Source organism: Lissotriton helveticus, chromosome 5_1, assembly GCF_964261635.1.
Source record: "Lissotriton helveticus chromosome 5_1, aLisHel1.1, whole genome shotgun sequence".
Lineage (NCBI taxonomy): Eukaryota > Metazoa > Chordata > Amphibia > Caudata > Salamandridae > Lissotriton > Lissotriton helveticus.
This window is the reverse complement of record NC_136065.1, coordinates 693,969,983-693,991,990: the sequence shown is the minus strand read 5'-3', so window position 1 is coordinate 693,991,990 and position 22,008 is coordinate 693,969,983. Positions and strand designations below refer to the sequence as shown.

Sequence of the window (22,008 nt, the reverse complement as noted above, 5' to 3'; positions counted from 1 at the left end):
GCAGCTCGTGATCGGGAGGGTCCGCGGATCCTCCGCGGCCATAGATATCGAAACTTTTTTAATTCTGATTTTCTCAGCAACGACTAAACGGATTTACACCATTTAACAAAACAAGCACTGGCGTTGCCAATAGGTTTCACATTTGGAAAGTTGGAGCTATTGGTTTTGTAAATGACATTTTATATTTATATATCGTTATTGGCATTGTCAATAACAATATATAAATATAAAATGTCATTTACAAAACCAATAGCTCCAACTTTCCAAATGCGAAACCTATTTGCAACGCCAGTGCTTGTTTTTTATACGTGCACAGGCAGCGCTGCACGAACAGCTCTTAGGATTGCCTTGCCTGTGACTATGAATTGGCTGTGCATGCAGGGGCAAGCCTGAGCTGAACCCTAGTATCACATAGTTCAACACTAATCTAGCCACAATACATACTAGTTGTTAAACCGTATTCCACTGCGGTTCTTTTTACATCTGATCCGACTCATGATACATAATTTTTTTTGTCTAGGACAAACAACTTTAAACACAGAAAGAACACTTAGGGTGCTGCAGTGGAAAACTGAGTGTGTGGATAATATGGTAGCAGTAACCTGAATCTCTGGCATGGACATCCTCTATCCTTGGCAGTTGATTTTTGCATCCTTCACGCTGTGCCGGTGTGTGTGCACTTTCGAAAGTGAATTACAGTGACAAGCAACCACTCGTGATAAGATAACACCAGCAAGAATTTTGCCAGGCCTCATTGATGGATGCCAGACGTCGCTCTGTAGCTGCCTTCTGCTCGTGGGAGTTAATGTAAACGTAAATGTTCAATCCTTGTAAATACAGCCCGATTAAATCATAGGACAGTTCATCACATGTGTTGATGCTAATTCATCAGGGGGGGGGGGATTTTCTGGGAAGTAAAACAAATGAAATACGTGTCTGAATCCAAGAAGACAGATTGCGAGCAAAACAAAAATATTCAACTGTAGCAAAATGCAAAGTCTGGGGTGAAGAAAACAAAACTACAGCAGTAAAAGACTCTAGGAGAAGGTGCAGAGTAGGGCGCCCCGTGATGTGCCAAGCGTGTGGGTGAAAATACTAGATTTAAAAAATACCCGAGTGAATTCACGTGTTCAGAGGCATTTATGCACGGAAAACAGGAGAAAAAGTAATGGGCTTAGGACACACGAACGTGAGGGTTAAGAACTTGAATGGATCTGTGACACTAATCAGTGAGTGAGCTCTCGAAACAAAGAGAAGGAATTTTGCTGAAAAAAGCAAACGTGTCTTTAGATGTGTGACACGGACAAAAAAAACAAGTAACAAACGGGCCAGTGAGGGGATGCGAGAGAGAATGCAGGCGCTGGAGAGGGAGGGGGTGGGCTGCCCATATGGAGAGGGAGGGGGGTGGGCTGCCTGCTGGGCTGGGCTGCCTCTGATCATCTAATGCGAGTCACGGAAGGCAGGTGCTGGAGAGGGAGGGGGTGGGCAACTCGAACGACCATATGGCTGGGAGAAGCTGTGTGAGGGAGGCTGGGCTGGCTGGGCTCGTGAAAATACTAGATTTAAAAAATACCCGAGTGAATTCACGTGTTCAGAGGCATTTATGCACGGAAAACAGGAGAAAAAGTAATGGGCTTAGGACACACGAACGTGAGGGTTAAGAACTTGAATGGATCTGTGACACTAATCAGTGAGTGAGCTCTCGAAACAAAGAGAAGGAATTTTGCTGAAAAAAGCAAACGTGTCTTTAGATGTGTGACACGGACAAAAAAACAAGTAACAAACGGGCCAGTGAGGGATGCGAGAGAGAATGCAGGCGCTGGAGAGGGAGGGGGTGGGCTGCCCATATGGAGAGGGAGGGGGGTGGGCTGCCTGCTGGGCTGGGCTGCCTCTGATCATCTAATGCGAGTCACGGAAGGCAGGTGCTGGAGAGGGAGGGGGTGGGCAACTCGAACGACCATATGGCTGGGAGAAGCTGTGTGAGGGAGGCTGGGCTGGCTGGGCTCGTGAAAATACTAGATTTAAAAAATACCCGAGTGAATTCACGTGTTCAGAGGCATTTATGCACGGAAAACAGGAGAAAAAGTAATGGGCTTAGGACACACGAACGTGAGGGTTAAGAACTTGAATGGATCTGTGACACTAATCAGTGAGTGAGCTCTCGAAACAAAGAGAAGGAATTTTGCTGAAAAAAGCAAACGTGTCTTTAGATGTGTGACACGGACAAAAAAAACAAGTAACAAACGGGCCAGTGAGGGGATGCGAGAGAGAATGCAGGCGCTGGAGAGGGAGGGGGTGGGCTGCCCATATGGAGAGGGAGGGGGGTGGGCTGCCTGCTGGGCTGGGCTGCCTCTGATCATCTAATGCGAGTCACGGAAGGCAGGCGCTGGAGAGGGAGGGGGTGGGCAACTCGAACGACCATATGGCTGGGAGAAGCTGTGTGAGGGAGGCTGGGCTGGCTGGGCTCGTTCACGAGAGGCTTGTGGTCACGTGATTCTCGTGGTGACTCACATGCACTGTGAAGAAACTGCAGTGGTTTTGACTAGTCGATCAAGCACTTGAATTTTCGCCTATTACATTCGCAAGCGAATGATAATAGGCGAAACCTAAAAAGGATCTTTCTGAACCAACGGCTACCTTTTAGTCAAATTTGGTGTAATTCCGTTCAGCAGTTCGGGTTGTTGCTGTGTCTAAAGTTTCCTATGGGAAATTGCATGGGGAAAACATGTTTTGGGACCCCCCTTTTTTCTCGGCCCCCGTTTGACAAATCACTCTGAAACTTTCAAGATAGGAGCGGACAGGAGCGCCCCACGAGTTTTGAAAATTTTGCGAAGATTCGTCAACCGGCGCCAAAGTTATTGGGAATAGAATGTTGCAAATTTCCTATGGAAAATAGGTCCTAACTATAACTACCTACTGGAGACCGCCAGTAGGATATATATATATATATATATATATATATATATGTGTGTGTATATATATATATATATATATATATATAATTGTATGCCTTTTCTTTTCTAGTTTTGTTACTGTTAGCATTTGTTTAATACGCTTATCCAAGGCCAAGTTTACCCACCAGTAAGTTTGGAAGATCATGTAGCCATGTTCCAGGGAAAACACTTCCTGGTCTTCAAGTATTTTTTTTTATTATTGATGACCATCTTTTTGATAGTATACCAGCAAACACTTGTAATCTGAATTCAGTAGAAATCCTGTTGCTTTCCTGTTTTCTTTTTTAAAGTCTCATAATGGGGCTACTTATTTCTTTCTCTGAAATCGCTCATGTCCGAGCTGCTTGAGTAGCTTTATCTCATCTAGATTGCTGTATGTTTTGTTCGTATCCATTCATTAAGTTCCAGGAGGTCTGTTTTTCCTGGTTGATTGATTGGACAATATATACCGTATATCAGCACTACTTATTACCCTCCCACCCACTTCATATACCCGATGCTTTTCGTATACTTTTTTGCTTTCTGCGGTTTGATTCCTCACAAAAAAAACTTTGCATGTATCCCAAACACTATAAATTGCAAAGCTTCCCAAATTGTACCTAAATAAAAAAAATACTCAGGGGAGCGTTTTTCATGGTTTTATGTACACTTATCGTGTGCTAGTAGTCTACTAGCCATTGGCCACCTAGGCTCTGTGTATGGTTTAATATCCCCAAACACAGCAGAATGCTCAGATAGACACTTGGGTATATTCGCGCTATATAAAACTATATAAATGTTAAAATAAAAATGCTGTATCTTATACCCAGTCTTTCTGCATAAGGTTGAGGAACCAGTAATCAAGCCTGAAGAAATGGCCATGCTTTTTATGTGAAATTTATATCCCCTTTGTGTTCCAGCATGCACTCTCTAAAGAATGCACAAACCCAAGCCTTGTATTATAGTCTTAATTCTTTTAGATTCTCTCAGCGAGTTAATGCTGTAGCGCTTGTGGATCTATCCGCTCATTATCAAGTAGTGTATTGAAAACGACTTCCTTAATATTGGGTGCAGTACATTTCTCTAAATTAGATAAGAGACGTTAATGTATTTTGGTAATCTATTTTTAGACTGTACTATCCAACACATATATTAATATGATTAATTTAAAGCATGGACATAATCCATCTACCTGTATTGTGTGTTTTAGTTTCAAGTATTTCTGTATTACCATTTATCCAAATGGTTACCATTTTGGATAAATATTGCTGGTTCGTTCAAATCATCTTCTGAACCTATTTCTCCCTTTTGAGTAGTCTCTCGCATTCCATGCTGATCATATGCCTTTCTTGCAGGATTATCAAATGGCCCTCAGAGTTGTAGGTTTTCTATGATCCTTAGTTTCCAAGTTTTTATGCAGCCATTGACATTCTATGTCATGTAGTTTATGTTCCTACTCCATCTAGTTTAGTTGGTCTGGTAAGTGGTGCTTGATAACTAGCCATCCCCATCCATATCCTTTCGATTTGCAGTAAACTTTTTATTTTCTGCGGGCAGATTTGAAGCGTGTATAAAATAAAGGCCCATGGGTAGGAAAACTTGGCAGAGCAGGGTAAGGAGGGTACTCTGCCTACTTCTCATGTTAAAGAGCCAATCCCTGCATCCTATACTAGACTTAAGACCACTGAGAAAGCGTCCCAGGACTTTGAATGCCTCCTACAAAACATTGTTGTGTAGATGCATCGGAGGCAACTTCACACAAATACATTAATGTTTCTGACTTCTCTATATATTAAAGCAAAAAAGCATACTGCAGTTTTTCTAGTCCAATAATGCGTTTTACAAGTGGCTGTGGACTGAAGTATCATTTATATGTTCACCAAATCTACTGAAAATCTGGCCGTCTTCATGCTCGCCAAATATACTGAAAATCTGGCACTCTTTGTGAGGTGGATAAAAATATTTTACAGCTGTTAAAGTTGATTCTAAACTTACAGACCTGTAGTCTATCTTAAAAACTGTAAAAAGGGTACATACTTTAAAAACTGGATGTAAGCTTTCAGGAATAGATTGTTGTGCCTTACACTTAATGAAGTAATTTCTGCTATTTTTGCCTCAGACTATCTCGATCTTTTTACTTTTGTATAGTTTATTGTTCTGGAGTCTTTTTTGTTAGGTCGAGCGTAGAGCTGCGCATGCGTAGCATGCGCTGTCTAGCTCAGGACCTTTAGTTGTTACTTTCGGGGGAATCTGAGACAGCATTCGGCCACGCGCCTCTGCTGTCTCAGATTTGTCCGCGTGAGCGCGCCTCGCGCTTTTGTATATGGCTGCCCGTCCCCTGGCTCCGATTCCCGGCTAACACGCAGGCACGCCCACAGCTACACGCAGGCAGGCGCGCGCGCACACACACGCACCCACGCAGGCACGGGCACACACACACGCACGCACGCACGCACACACCCCTCCCCCCCCCACCACCACCACCACTCACGGGCTCACGCGCGCACACACAGACACACATATCCCCCCTCCACTCATTCGTTTGTGGCGTCGCCTCGCTGCGCTCCTTTTCACCGGCGCATCTCCACATGAGGGGCACTTCTCTGTATTTTCACGCTGCCGCGGGGCTCGCCCTCCATGATAGGAGCCCCGCATCAACGAGCAACACTGGCCTCTTCCGGCCGCGTCACAGGCCCCGCCCATGTCACGGGCAAGGATGCCTGACTTCCTGGTTTCGCCCCCGCCGGCGACACTGTTTCTTCAGCTAAAGCGTGATCTTTTCTTAGAAAGGCCGGATCGCTGTTTACGTTTCTTGAAGGGCATGCAAGGTCACGTGGCTCCAGGCTTCGAAGCGCACGCCATATATGGTGAATTGAAAATCGGACGGCGTTTTCTCTAACCTTTCGCGTGTTACTGGCAGGAGGAAAGTCAAGGTTTTCAAAGTGTTTTCTTTTCTTTTCTCACCTTTTACTGCAGAACATTGGTGGATTTTGGTGATAGCTGCGAACTTTGGAAGCGAAAGGTGATTTCGGATGAGTGCATGCGACTTAATTTGTTTCAAACTGGTGCTGCTGCACCATTAATCAGATTTTAATGTCTTTATTTCGATAAATGAAATCATAAAAGACAACTTAGCAAAATATTTACAACCACAATATCGACATCAATTCATGTTACAAATCGTTACATATAAGGAAAAAGTTTATAAAATCATCACTATACGTCCTACTTGAATCCAAAGTTAAAAAGTTATTAAACCATCAACGACAAAATCAAGACATTATTTAATCCAAATATGTTTTCATAATAGTTAAAAAGCTCTTAAAATGTGTTTTAACAGGTGTTAGTGGTGGGCACTATACAGCTTACTCTCTGTCCAGTAACGATAGGATTCCTTTTTGTTCTGATTACCCAAGCCCAACCTAGGTACTTAGCCAAGCATATCACAATAAAACCAGTAGTGTTTGTTTTTAAAGCCCATATTGCATCTGAAGATTTATTACACTTTATATGTTTAAAAATGGGTTTTAGCCACTTTGATCGAGGTTCGCTATATCGCGGGCAAACAAACAAAAAATGTCCCTCTGTTTCCTTACACCCGGGGCAATGGCTACATAGATTACTAGTTTTGTTATTCCATGTTGCTGTGAAGGAATTGAGGGGTAAGGTGCCCACCCGAAGTTGGTGATATAATTTTTTATCTAGGGGCTTTGAGATAAGATCCCAATATAGCTCCCGAACCGGATCCAATTTAAATCTTAAAAAACGCCCTGTCAGATCTTCAGAGCCATTAATCATAATGTCCTTAAAAGGATGATCCTGGCTTAAAATACTGAATTATGTGGCATTTTAGAAAAAAACAGCCCCTTGTTTTTGATCGGGTTTCAGCTTGTTTTTCAGTGTGTGCAACGGGGGCCCCCACGTATGAAAAAACGCCCTCCTCTGTGCCAGCAGTAGGGGGATTCTCCTCCCCTAATTATTCACTACCCACGGCCAGAATCACAGTTCCCATGCTTTCTTTCCTTTATGCACTTCGCCGCCGTGATTTTGGGCAAATCATTGCATCTCATCGTGTCTAAAACAATAAACGTGACTCTATGTAAAGTATCCTGTGCTCTTGTGAATCTCTCCAATACCTTTGGATCACGATCGCGCTGTATAAAAATAAATAAGTATATTTAAAAAGAATAAAGATATCATATGTTAATTGTGTAATCGCTGACGATAAGCACAGAGCAGGCAACTAAACAGCAAACAGCCAATGAGAGACGTGCAAACATGTTTTTATTTTTGAGACAGTGTGGCGACTTCGAATTGGTGACAAGTCTTGTTTTTTGTTGTTTTTTTGTGCATATTTTTATACAGCGCGAACTCGACTGGAAGGTATTGGAGCGCTTTACATGAGCACCGTATTTACATTACACATTCAGGCACGGGGTGCGGCAGCTGTTCAGTTTCTTCGGCCGGGTCTTTCTTTTTCTGAACGGTGTGTAATTTAGCACGGCCCTGTTACTATTCTTGACATCGTAAATAGTTGAGACAGTTGTGTTACCTTCCGACCTCGCCCTTTTCTCTCACCCTCCCTTCTCCCTAAACCCTGTGAAGGCGAGAGCGCAGCTTCCGCTCCTTTTCACTGCGCGCTCCTGTGGATGTGGCCGAGGGGGCAAGAGACGGGGCAGTGGCGAGTCCGACTATATAAATGGAGCATCACTGTGAAGCATGCAAACTAGCAGAGTGCCCCTACTCCCCAGCTTTGCCTGCATTTCTCACTGACCTGTGGTACTAATGAATTAAACCTGGCATGGACATTGGGCACGGACAGTGCGTAGGAAGCCCCAGTCATTATTCCGTGCTATTATTACAGATGTTATTGACGTTCATTCTTTAGAAACTGAAGTTAAAGACCAAGTCTGAGCCAAATCGAGAAGGCAGTACAGCTAAGAATCCAAGAACTGAATGGGCATGTCCTGACCTGTCTTCTCCACGTTTGGTCACGTGATCCGCACTGGTTTTCAATGACAGAAGCGTGCACCCGGCGCTCTGTATGGGGCACCGGTCATAACTTCTTACATCCCTGACAAATAATAATTGTGACACTGAGGGAATTGTGCCTTTCGAAAAATCTCTCCTTTTTCATACACGGGAGACCGTTTGTGAGCCAATAAGGTTAGGGTTGTGTAACAGCCAGTCACAAGTCAGGCTGGGGAAGGGGGTGTCGGGAGTCTATTGTTGGTGTGTCTGTCATCTTTTGTGTGTTGTGTAGCGCTGCATGGCAGTACTGCTGTGTTTTAAGGTGTCTACATTGCTGAGTAATGCTGTGTGTGGGAGCGTGTTGCCACTGACGTTACGTTGCCGCCCTGACTCACTTTACCGCCCTGACTCACTCTACCGCCCTCACTCGCTCTACCACTCTACCGCCCTCAGTCTACCGCCCTCAGTCTACCGCCCTCAGTCTACCGCCCTCACTCTACCGCCCTCACTCTACCGCCCTCACTCTACCGCCCTCACTCACTCTACCGCCCTCACTCACTCTACCGCCCTCACTCACTCTACCGCCCTAGCTTTATTACAAATGTCACTAAAAGATGTTAATATTTCACTTCTGTTCTTGGATTTTCGTCACAATAAAATACACTGAACATAATCTTCACAAAAGTTATTGACAAAAGTTTAAGCTATTGCCATTATAAATTACAATAACCTTTATTTAAGTATTAATTATTAAAAAAATAAAAGCCATTGTTATTTGTAATATCAATACATCTAAGTCACGTAAATACAAAACATGTTGCATTACAAATGCTATAGGTGTCACATTTGCAAAAGATAAAAGTATTGGCATTGTAAATGACAAAGCTATTCATTTCGCTATTTTCAAAACCAACACATAAATAAAAAATGTGTCATTTACAAGACCAATAGCTCAAACTTTCCTAATGCGAGACCTATTGCATTGCAAATGCTTGTTTTCAACAGTCATCAATCCCTCAAAGAGAAGGTGATTCCCTTTGATAGGTACTGTTGGGACGGACCGTCCCTCGCATGGTGAAGGACGTGTACCCCTGCCATGAGTGCTCCAGCTGAAATGATGTCTAGATGCTGAATTGTGTTGCCATGGGTGAACACAGATTGTGTGTGTGCTTGATGATATAGGCCGGTCTTACAGATTACGGTTTCATTGGACCAGAAGAGGCGCCTAAAGTGCTAAAGTGGTGAAAGGCTACTGCTTCTGCCAAGAGTTAACTAGCATGAGTATAGTGGTGGTAGCATACTGTGTAGTGATTAGCAGAAGTGAACAGGCCTTTTCTTTTCTTTTTTCTCTCATTTATTTTTCTGGACACTGTAGTGAAGCCTACAGGCTAACTCATGTAAAGTTCTGCTGCTGCGTGCTTAATTCACCCTTGATCTTCATCAAGTTAGCATGTAGTGCTGTACAGTGCATGTGTGTTGTATACATATGATTGCCCCCCCCCCCCTTTCATCCCTAGAAAGATTTTTCAATTGCTACATTCCTATGATCTAGGTGGGACACACCCACTGGAGTAAGAACACAGTGCACTTCAACAAAGGCTGCTCTTTTATTCAGAGAGATGTCACTGGAAAGGTGCCTGGACACATCTCAGGAAGGAGATGGGGCTGTTAAGAGAATCATAAAGATTAGGGCAGAGACCCTGGAGGTGTACATTTGAAACACTTATCACAGTGGCTGACATCTAGGTGTGAACCTCTAGTCCTTCCCATGGCCTGTGTTGTGGGCTATCAGATTTGGAGCCACTCCTATTGTGACAGGCTGCTTTCTGGAGTAAAGGCTAGGCACAGGAGAGGGGAATTCAAAAGGAAGCAGACCTCCAACACAGACTTCAAAGACTAAGACCCTAATTCACATTTAATATCTGGAAATGGACTATAAGAAGGGGAGGTCGAGGCCCCCAAAATTGTCAAATGCCAAGCAGTGAGTCTGGTTGTATGAGGGGGAGAAGCTCTGCAAAACTTCTGCCTGTGATCAGGACTGGGGAGTAGGTCTTTCTAAGCTTCTAAGGAAACAATTTGGGAAATACATTTTCCCAAACATTTGCCCTGACCCAGCTGAGAAGCCTGCCAGTCTCTCAGCTGGGTCAGGGAACATCACCTATAGAAAATCCAAAGCCACCTGCCGCTGGAGGGCCAGTTCCTGCATGCTTTCCAAGCCCAGTGTTCTCTGTGAGGAAGAGGAGAGTGCGTAACGTCCATTGGGGAATCCTGTCGAGTGGATCCCAGTATGGAGGTGCGAGGAGAGGACTACTATGCAAGGTGTGAGGTGAGGACTACTGTGCCAATCGGACAATTGCCTGTGTGTGGCTGAAGCGTTGATGACCCTGTGTGCCAGAAGGGGCCACTGGGGAGTACAATGATCATAGCCTGGTTGATGTTGTTGAGAGGAGATGCTGCTGTGGTGACCTTTATGGGCTCAAGCCCTGACTGAGGTTCAGAACTAGAATCCGTTGAACACCTCCCCTGCCCCCCCCCCCCCCCCCTCCCCAACTCCCAGCTCCTGTGGGAAGGATCTAAGGAAACCTAACATAGCACAGTAGAAGCGCTGAGGGCACCCAGCTGCTGCTCCTGCAACGCTGCAAGCGTTTCTGCTCGAAGGCAGCCTCTGTGCAAGCGATTGAAATGCTCTCGGAGATTTCTGTTGTACAATCCCTGCTGGTGGGAGAAGGATTGATCAATGGGCTAAAAGTTCCAGGAGGAAATCTCCTGCCAGAAAGCGCTTTGGTACACTCTTTGACTGTTCTAAAAGAGTCCGAGTGTGACTCAACTGCTAGTAGGACCTAACATCAAAGTTGCCTATAGAGAATGGGGAGTAACCACCTTGAGAAGAAAGTGGGACATGTGCTGGCTGCCAATTGAGCATTAGAGCCCTGACTTCAGGGAGCTATGCGTATTGTTTATGTATGCCATATTTTTTTCACTTCATGTTCGTATATAAATACTCTTTATCGTAAGACATTTAACGTATTTTGAGTTGCGAGCCTGTGTTCACTCCCTCTATCTAAACCCCGCCCCCCCGCCCTTACATCTCCTCCACCCAGAGAAGCCTTGGAATGCTTGACCCGTGCTATTACTGACGGTCAAGTGCTGAAGAGGTTCTTGGCCCAGTTGCTCAGGATCCATGGTAGGTTGTGCGCTGGGACATGAGGATTAAAAGACCTCAACCCCAAAGGATGGGCCAAGTCACTCCTTCATGCCCCGTGGCCCTTTTAAAGGGGTTCTGACAGGTACTGACCCCCAAAAATGCTAAGAACAGAAGTATGTGTATGTAAGAAGTCTAATTCAGTTGGTATCTGACTTCTATCATTCATGTTGTTTTATTGTAGGATTTATTTCCAACCTGACTGTTCAACGTCAACATTTCCCCAATGATGAGGATCAGACCGGCGCAGCAAAGGCCCTCCTTCGTCTCCAGGACACATACAATCTGGACACTGACACCTTATCCAAAGGAAACCTCCCAGGTGAGTGTCAGATGTTTTGTTAAGACTATTGTTGTAAATGAAAACCTTGATGTTAAGAAATTTTTCTTTTTTTTTAATATACATTTTAGTTTGTGCGAATCATTACCAATGAGGTTAGATACAATGGTGTCATGTTTGCTTACAAAACAAAGGTAACAAAGAACGTCAGTCAAGCACAGATTCCCGCCCCATCCTGATTTCCACATCCATTTGCTACCCCCTTCCTTCCGTGTCACTCTCTTTCCGCGTAGTGGTACATTGCCTTACACAGTTTTGTTGCCCAAAGTCTCGGATGAGAAACTTTATTAGAGCAGTCTCTTGTTTTGGATTTGCACCAACTTATCAAAATCATTTTTAAAATGACGAAGTATTGAATTCTTGTCAAAGTGTCTTGCAAGCTTAGATCACTTTGCAGATATTCTATTGAAGCTGTTGAGGTAACTTGAGCAAAGCTAGGCAATCATTTTGTGCTAGAGTAATAACCATTAAATGCTGCACACCTCACTTTTAATCACAGTCTTATAGTTGGCTAATGAGAGATTCTGTTCTCTGATAGTTAACCTTTTTTTTCTTTGCCAATGAAATAAAAGCAACAAATAGGAGCCATCTACATTTGATATGTTTTTCTATTGTTTGTGTTACTGCTTGGTGTACGATCTGTATTTCTACTAGTAGAATGTTTAATATGAAAGTGCTGCAAGATCATTTTTGCACTGATGTTGATGTGGACGTTTCGGGGCAAGATGTGCATCTGGAGACTGCTCAGAAAGCGAGGCACTTGAATATTTCCTGTTCTAGACTGGTGCCTCTGTGCTCAAATCATGTAAGTTGAATCGCGCTTATATAAATGCTGTTTGCCAACAATGAGTACTTTTTTGTCATGGGAGCACTGTCCGCCCTGCTTTGTGGGGAGAGGCACAGAGTGGGATGTGGCACATATTGATTGCTGCTGCCCAGCAGGCACAGTTCTAGTGTATTGCCTACCAAAGTTAGCTCAGACTTCGAATTGGGCTGCATTGATTAAGGAGCTGCAGGAGCTGCCCCGTGACAGCAGGTTGCTGAACCCCACGATATTGGCATAGCTGTTTTGGGGCAGGATTTATTGCAGCTTGAATGGAGTGCTTGAAATTGTTGAAATGGGAACGTCCTCTGCTTGGTATACAGACGTGTTTCCCTGGCTTTAGTGATGTGTGTGTAGTATTATTACTTTGGATTTTTGTCTCTGCTGTTAAGGTAATCCAGCATGTGTAGAGAGGCCAAGGCCTATCTTTGACATGAAGAAGTTGGGGACTTGTTCTATGACTGGGAGATGCTACCTCACTTACTGACAGTTGGCCACTGACCCGGACATGGGTTTATCACAGAGAGTGGCTGTGGCAGTATAGAGAGTTTCTAAAATCTATAATTAAATTTTTTTTTACATTATTTTAAGCATCTTTATTCGATTCACAGAATCATGAAGCAGTTAAAAGACATAACATTTCCAAGTGCATAGTGCCTACCACTCGAGTACCTAAAGTGTAATTTTGTAAACTTTAGCAGCATATAAATAGATGTTTGCAATTCATAAAACCTGCAGTCTCTTCTTAATTACAACACTTTGAGTTCTAGGTTCAAGATTACAGTACTATTCAGCATCGAAGGTAAATATAAGTTAGCAAGTCATTAACGAAATCTTAAGTGCATAAAGTGCGGGTGCCTCATACTAATTTATCATAATTGTAATTTTTATCTAACAACTACAAAGATATTTGAAACCATAGTATACAGACACAAGTAAGTGAAATAACGATTCTTCTATGGAACCCTAACAACAGGCTTTGGCATATTCCATTACTTATTAAAACTTTAAACCTCGCTTTAGTCTGACGAAGTTGGCTGCCAGTAAAAATCTACTTGTTCCAAATACAACCAATCTGGAAGTATCTGTTTTAAGAATCCGCAGCATTTCGATATATTGCCTGATGCAAAGGTTCCTGCCCAAGGGTCGTATCCATTTTTTCCCAAGAGTTTCATACAATGTACAAAAAAATAAAACTTGGGCAATATCCTCTTCCCTTCCCATGGAACACTCAGTGCATGTAGAATCATTTTCCTCACCAACCTGGTTTCCCCACCTAGATGTGAATTTCTTAATTTGCAACATACCATATCTAAATGTTAGGTACAGTATTTTAGCAAGTAAGGGCTCAATCTCATCCAAAAAGGGTTCAACGGACGGGCTTATTTTAAAACTTAGAAACTGGTTTGAAAGTGAGCCATAACTAGAATTTGATACAACACTCTGCTCAATGAAGTTCCAAAAGATGGTTTTACATTACTGTTTGGAATCCGGAATAAGCAAGTCCGGATATTCCCAGTACGTGCTTAAGTCCAAATCCAAAAACCATCTGCGGATATGGACCAACTATGGGAATGTGACAAAAGTGTAGAGAGCAATCAATTCACTTAATGCCTGTCTATATATTTGTAATTCCTCCGTTGTCCATATTCTGATCCAGTACGAGAGGGACATTCATATAGCCCTGTGCTCAATCCGCTTAATACCTAAATCCAACATAAGGGCAATCACAGGTGTATTTTGCGGAAGGGCAGTAAACCTCCTCATAATTTTGTTCTCCCCTAAAGTTAGAGGTGAAAGCCCCCCCCCCCCCCATAACTCCGAGCCATATAAGGCAGCTGCTTGGGCCCTAGATTTATAAACTTGCAGTGCAGGAGTAATTAATTGCCTTTGACGAGGTAGAGAAAAGTTTTTTTGTAATTGGAGCTGCGCTTTGAATAAGAATAGATTTAGATTTCGTAATCTGGGGATTCCATGAAAGTTTGGAGTCGATAGATACCCCAAGATATACAAACTCCATTTAACTGCATTTTGTTTTTGAAACAATTATGCAGTCTGATGGTCATGTACTTGGTTTTTACCGGGTTAATTTCAAGCCCCTTTTGCCTACAATACCCATCCATCGAGATTAAGAGGTTTTGAAGGCCCCTAGGTATTTGAGAGAGCAGGATGGTTTCGTCGGCAAAGGTTAGCGCCCAGATATGTTCGCCTTCCAATTTCGGGAAATCGTGGTTGGCTTTTTTAAGAACCTCAATCATGTCATTGACGTACAAGAGAAATAGGGTTGGCGCCAGGACACAGCCCTTGCGCACACCCCTATCTACAGGTATCTCTTCTGTCAGTTCTCCCATTTTCCCCCATCGCACTTTCGCGTATGTGTTCTCATGAAGCCTGACTAGCTGTATTACAATATTACTCTGAACCCCTTGCTCAAGTAAACTGGCCCAAAGCAGGTCTCTAGAAATATAATCAAATGCGGCCTTCAAATCTATGAAGGCCACAAATAGGTGTCCATGTTGCAACCTTGTGTATTTCCATAATATGATTATTAGCCTAAAGACCTGACCTATTGTGCTTATTCTCTTCCTAAAACCAGCTTGGCAAGGGGAAAGCACATTATTATCTGTAATCCACTCATTCAGCCTATCTAAGATGTGTTTTGCATAAACCTTTTGCAATATATCTAGAAGGCTGATCGGTCTATAATTTGCGGGATCGTCCCTAGAACCTTTCTTATAAATCGGAACGATCTCCGCTCCTTTCTATGAGTCGGGAGTGGGCTGGTCATTAGCAATACCATTGCAAAGGAGATTTATACTAGAGGCCCAGATATCTGTCTCATGTTCGAATAGCTCACCCGGGATCTTATCAGGGCCGGGTGCTTTAGAGGATTTTATGGCGGCAATTGCCCTTGTTGTGTCTGCCATACTAAATTGGAGAGGAGTAGGTTGGTTGGGTAACAGAAATGTGTCAGTAATAACTAGAGGAGCTTCATTTGCTTGAGCTGGGACAGCATAAAGGTGGGCAAAATGATTGTACCAGGACTTAGGATCCAGGTTATAATCTTGGGCTGGGATATTTACCTTGGTGCCATCTGCAATAATCTTCCAAAACAGGAACTGGTCACCTCTTTTAGTAGCTGATAGCAGATCTTCCCAGCGTTCATCTTCCAACCTCCTACGTGCGACTTTCTGAGCTTTATTGGATGCACCCTTCGATTTCCTAATCAAAGCTATATTTTTTGTTTCCAAGGCCTTAACTAAATTTTGCTTAGCAAGGGCACAGTCAGTGTCAAACCATAGGTTGGAATGCCCAATCATGGTGTTAGATTTGGTATGCCCAGAGGCAGGTTTAGGTAGGTGGGGCTTTATACTCTCCATCAACATCTGATGGACCTGGGATATGGTTAGGCCACTAGAACGCATTTCTATAAAATGTGATACCAGATCAGCAAAGATGTTATAAACGTGTTAAGGGTTCGATCTTACCCAGGATAGATGGCTATTTCAGTGCCCTCCTATTATTAGAAACCTCTGGTTGAATCACGTCTGATTCTCTGACTGATTGAGGGGGAGAGTGCTATTGAAAATAACACACCCAGGCAAGCAACCTAGATATACAGTGGGATGAGACCCAGACAACTGAAAATGACATGGAACAGCAAGGTAGTATCTGTTTTTAGAAAATTCTAATTGTTTTAATAATTGTCATATACATATGAATAAAAAGTTTTACATACAAAATATTTATACATAATAAAAGTACATTGCATCGACAACAAATTATATAACAAGCATTTACAATGCAATAGGTCTCCCAGCTTTAAAGTTTGAGCTATTGGCATTGTATATTACAATGTGTTACATTAACTTGTTATCAAACTCTGAATTGTTGTATAAAGATGATTTGCAAACTGTCAAATGTTGCTGAATAGTAAGCAACGTTGTGAATAATATTGTTTGCTAGTCATCCTTGGGTACCAGAGTACTTCACTTGAGGCAGCTCACTACTCTGCACTCACTACTCTGCACTCACTACTCTGCACTCACTGCTCACTACTCTGCACTCACTACTCACTACTCTGCACTCACTACTCACTACTCTGCACTCACTACTCTGCACTCACTGCTCACTACTCTGCACTCACTGCTCACTACTCTGCACTCACTACTCACTACTCTGCACTCACTACTCTGCACTCACTACTCACTACTCTGCACTCACTACTCTGCACTCACTGCTCACTACTCTGCACTCACTACTCACTACTCTGCACTCACTACTCACTACTCTGCACTCACTACTCTGCACTCACTACTCTGCACTCACTACTCACTACTCTGCACTCACTGCTCACTACTCTGCACTCACTACTCACTACTCTGCACTCACTACTTTGCACTCACTACTCACTACTCTGCACTCACTACTCACTACTCTGCACTCACTACTCACTACTCTGCACTCACTACTCGGCACTCACTACTCACTACTCTCCATTCACTACTCTGCATTCACTACTCACTACTCTCCATTCACTACTCTGCATTCACTACTCTGCGCTCTCTGTAAGCTCACTGAAAAGTTTAGTTGTGCTATTGAATGGTCAAAGATCCTCTGTTCAATGGTACTCATTTTATCGACCTTAGAAGGATGAAAAGCCATGTAAACTCATGTGGAATCAAACAAGTGAACATGTGAGTATAGGAGAGCAAACACAGATCCTTGGAGTAGGCACATTAGCTCCTTTGGCCACCAGTGTAATACATAACTGTTACTATACCACATGACCCAGTAAGATAACGGTGTTCGGACAGTGTAGTGACACACACAGTAGTGTGTTTTACTGCTACTGCCTGTCTTCAGAGCAGCCTGTGACCGAAAAGGGGGCTCTCTGTAAGCTCACTGAAAAGTTTAGTTGTGCTATTGAATGGTCAAAGATCCTCTGTTCAATGGTACTCATTTTATCGACCTTAGAAGGATGAAAAGCCATGTAAACTCATGTGGAATCAAACAAGTGAACATGTGAGTATAGGAGAGCAAACACAGATCCTTGGAGTAGGCACATTAGCTCCTTTGGCCACCAGTGTAATACATAACTGTTACCATACCACATGTCCCAGTAAGATAACGGTGTTCGGACAGTGTAGTGACACACACAGTAGTGTGTTTTACTGCTACTGCCTGTCTTCAGAGCAGCCTGTGACTGAAAAGGGGGCTCTCTGTAAGCTCACTGAAAAGTTTAGTTGTGCTATTGAATGGTCAAAGATCCTTTGTTCAATGGTACTCATTTTATCGACCTTAGAAGGATGAAAAGCCATGTAAACTCATGTGAAATCAAACAAGTGAACATGTGAGTATAGGAGAGCAAACACAGATCCTTGGAGTAGGCACATTAGCTCCTTTGGCCACCAGTGTAATACATAACTGTTACCATACCACATGTCCCAGTAAGATAACGGTGTTCGGACAGTGTAGTGACACACACAGTAGTGTGTTTTACTGCTACTGCCTGTCTTCAGAGCAGCCTGTGACCGAAAAGGGGGCTCTCTGTAAGCTCACTGAAAGTTTAGTTGTGCTATTGAATGGTCAAAGATCCTCTGTTCAATGGTACTCATTTTATCGACCTTAGAAGGATGAAAAGCCATGTAAACTCATGTGGAATCAAACAAGTGAACATGTGAGTATAGGAGAGCAAACACAGATCCTTGGAGTAGGCACATTAGCTCCTTTGGCCACCAGTGTAATACATAACTGTTACCATACCACATGACCCAGTAAGATAACGGTGTTCGGACAGTGTACTGACACACACAGTAGTGTGTTTTACTGCTACTGCCTGTCTTCAGAGCAGCCTGTGACCGAAAAGGGGGCTCTCTGTAAGCTCACTGAAAGTTTAGTTGTGCTATTGAATGGTCAAAGATCCTTTGTTCAATGGTACTCATTTTATCGACCTTAGAAGGATGAAAAGCCATGTAAACTCATGTGAAATCAAACAAGTGAACATGTGAGTATAGGAGAGCAAACACAGATCCTTGGAGTAGGCACATTAGCTCCTTTGGCCACCAGTGTAATACATAACTGTTACCATACCACATGTCCCAGTAAGATAACGGTGTTCGGACAGTGTAGTGACACACACAGTAGTGTGTTTTACTGCTACTGCCTGTCTTCAGAGCAGCCTGTGACCGAAAAGGGGGCTCTCTGTAAGCTCACTGACTCCTAGCAGTCACTGCAAACCATCCTGAGTGCTCGGTGCCAGCTATATAAGGTATATAAATATTCCATTGCCACCAGTTGACCCCGTGATACTCCGGTCCTAATGGAAGCAGCCCCTTTGAAAGTCAGCAGTATAGTATTATATTGATATAGCTCTCCCTGCCAGTGTACCTCCCTGAACCCGTGGCGCGCGCCGGTATATAGGAGTGCAGCTGACCTGCTGTGGCTGCTATTAATAAATACAATTGATGCTTCATCGTTCTGAGCTGCCTGTGCCCTCTGCCTTTAGTGAGCTGTGCAGCCGCTGCCTGGCTGCTTCTGCTCTGTTTTCAGCCTTGGCTGGCAGCGATGGGGTTAACGCTGCTCAAGCAGGAGTAGTGTTCGCCGCTGGATCTGGAAAGCGCATGCGTGCAATCACACGCATGCGCGCTAAACGGCCAGAAGTGGGATCACAGACCGGCAGAGACGGGCAGCGGGCAACGAGAGGAGAAACCGGCGGAATCCAAGGACTGCACGGAAGAGAACAGGACCGGACAACTTAGTTGTAGGAGGTAGGAGGGGGTATCGGTGCACGTGTGTGTGTGTGTGTGTGTGTATGCTCGTGTGTGTATGTATGTGTGCGACGGCGGGGGGGCCTCGGCGCACTCGTGTGTGTGTGTATGCATGGGAGAGTGTGTGTCTCTGTATGTATGTATGTATGTATGTATGTGCGTGCGTGCGTGCGTGCATGGGTGCTCGTGTGTGTGTCTGTGTCTGTGTGAATGTGCATGCGTGTAGGAGCTTCCCAGGAGACAGCAGCTGGCCACAGCGCTCGTTCGCGTGCGCGTGGCCAGCTCTAATCGCCTCCTCGGAGAGAAAATGCGCGCGCCAGGTGCTGTCTCCTGGGAAGCAGAGTCAGCGACAAAAGATCTCCTGGCGGACACAGCGCTAACGCGCTGTTAAACGCCAGGAGACCTAAAAAAATATATTAAAAATGGTGCAAATGAGGTATTGACGAAATCTTCTCTACGCGTTTCGACAACAAGTGTCTTCGTCAGGAAGTTACCATCAAGAGGCTTTTAAAACAATCTACAATGAAGATAAACATTATAAGAAACATGTTCCAAATTACTATTTTTTTCACAACAAAATTTTATGTAATGATCAGAGAGAGGCATATATGTGGTTCTCCACAGTCAGGAGAGTGCCACCAAATATCAAGACATGTTTCTACAGTATCGCAAATCTCAAATAATGATACGGGTAAGGCAAACCCCCCCACCCCCTGCCCTCCACCCCCATCCCCAACCTCCCAACTTCCCAACTACCCACCCCATATCCCTCCCTAACCCGTTGCACGTGATCATAGTAAACCTTCATCACTTGGTCTTAATGCTCTTAATGTGCTCCTTAGGTCTGTGGGCCACTCGCCTCCTGCCATTCATCCTCCTGTTCTGTCGGAGGGTCTAGGAGCAGTCCCCTATACTCCGCCCACTTTTTTCCAGATCTTATAATGCTTACGGGGGCATCCCCTGGCCTCAAACACCGGGCGCTCCAGCCCCATAAAGTAGTCTAAGCCAGCCTTCCAAGCACACAGTGGGGGGGCTCGCACTCCCTTCCATGCCCGTGCCAGGTCCCTCTTGGCCACCACCAGTCCCAGCAGTAAAAGATGGCGCTTGTATATATTCCCCCCTACACCCTCCAGTACATGGAGAATCCCTAATCGAGGGGTGCGGGGCAGGTCCCATCCCAATACCTCAGACAGACAAGTCCAGACACCACTCCAAAATCTGGTAAGGCCAGCACAGGACCACACAGTATGCAACAGCGTACCCCTTTCAACTCCAGAGCGCAGGCACTCTGGGGACACAATCAGGCCCGCCTTCCACAATCGCTCCCGGGTGTAGTAGGCTCTGTGTAGGTATTTGAATTGGATGAGGCGGAGTCGCATCGCAATAGCAGCCCCTCGCGGGGACTCCAGCGCCTCCCTCCAATCATCATCGTCCAAGGGTCCAATGTCTTTCTCCCAGGCGTCTTTAAGGGGAAGTAGGGAGGAGGAACAGTGAGTGACTAGGGTTTGATAGATTCGGGATACCTTCTTATCGCCGAGGTCTCCCATGAAGATTTTCGCCTCCACCGGACTGAATTCCGGCAGCGACTCCAAGCCAGCAATGTTAGATGCCAGCGCATGGCGAAATTGGAGATAGCGATAGAATTGGGTCGTGGGCATATGGAACTCAGTCTGGAGCTCCTGGAACGATTTCAAGGTGACCCCGGACAGTACATGTCCTAGTGATGAGATCCCGATGGCATCCCATCCACCGAACCCAGTCAAAGAGGCCAACCCGGGAAGCCGTCCATTCTGCCACAGCGGGGTCTCCGCCGTAAGCCTGCCCCACCAACCCATGCGACGTAGCGCCTGTCGCCATACAGCAAAAACCACACGCGTGACACATGGGAGCTTTCTTCGTATTTTGGCCGAGTATAAAATCATGTGCAGCGTGTTGTCACCCATCAGGGAGCGCTCCAGGGCATAAGCCGGGTCTCCCCTATCTCCATACCACCGTTCATTAAGTACAAGTAGGTGGGAGGCCTGATAATAAGACAGGAGATCCGACGTGGCCAAGCCACCACAATATGTGGACAGGAAGCAGGTCCGCAGCGCTACCCTGGCAGCACCCTCAGCCCACAGGAAGCGACCCAGGACCGAATTAACCTGCCGAAACCACTGGGGAGCGATAAGGTGTGGGTGGTTCTGCAGTTGGTACAGGAGGCGCGGAAGGGCGACCATCTTGAAGATCGCAGATCGACCGAAGATAGTAAGGGGCATCCGGGACCACGTCTTAACATCTGTCTGGACCCTCTCCCACACCGGCACCACGTTACGTTCCCAAGCAACAGCCGCGGAGTCGGAGAGGAACACTCCCAGATACTTCAAGCCCCCCACAGCTACCTGCAAATCCGACGCCCAGGAGTCCGCCACGCCTCCGCCACCCAACACCCACAATGTGGATTTACGTGGGTTGAGATAGAGGCCCGACACCTCCCCGAAGACACGCATAATCTCCAAGACTCGAGGGCCCGATCTGTTTAAGTCCGTAAGGAAGAGGAGGACATCGCCCGCATATAGTGCAATATGATCCGTGGGGGCACCACCCCATTCAAAGCCCCGCATCTGTGCGTCGATACGCACCCAGGAGGCCAGGGGCTCCATAGCGAGCGCGAATAGATATGGGGAGAGCGGGCACCCCTGGCGGGTCCCCCTGCCGATGGAGAACTTCTCAGATATCGCACCGGAGATACGTACAGATGCCGTGATGTCTGTGTATAGTAGTTTTAAGTAGGAAATAAACACCGGGCCCAGGTTGAGGCGAGGCAGGAGAGCGAACAAGTACGTCCAGCTGACCGAGTCAAATGCTCGGTCTATATCCGCCAGAAGTAGAGCTGCCCTCTCCCCCGTGTCACCAACTGCATCAATCGCCGCCTGCGCCCGCCTGATATTGTGCCGCGTCGCCCTATGTGGCATGAAACCGGCCTGGTC

General features: G+C 45.1%; 1 protein-coding gene across 5 annotated transcripts in view; it reads left to right on the top strand.

The window, feature by feature from the left end:
- P4HA1 (prolyl 4-hydroxylase subunit alpha 1) overlaps nt 1-22,008 on the top strand; it is a 574,677-nt gene that overhangs the window by 303,424 nt on the left and 249,245 nt on the right. For all 5 annotated transcript variants that reach the window (XM_078643088.1, XM_078643087.1, XM_078643090.1 and 2 more), the window contains one exon: nt 11,291-11,428. In XM_078643088.1, coding sequence (XP_078499214.1) covers nt 11,291-11,428 — 138 coding nt within the window. The remainder of the gene's footprint in view (nt 1-11,290; nt 11,429-22,008) is intronic.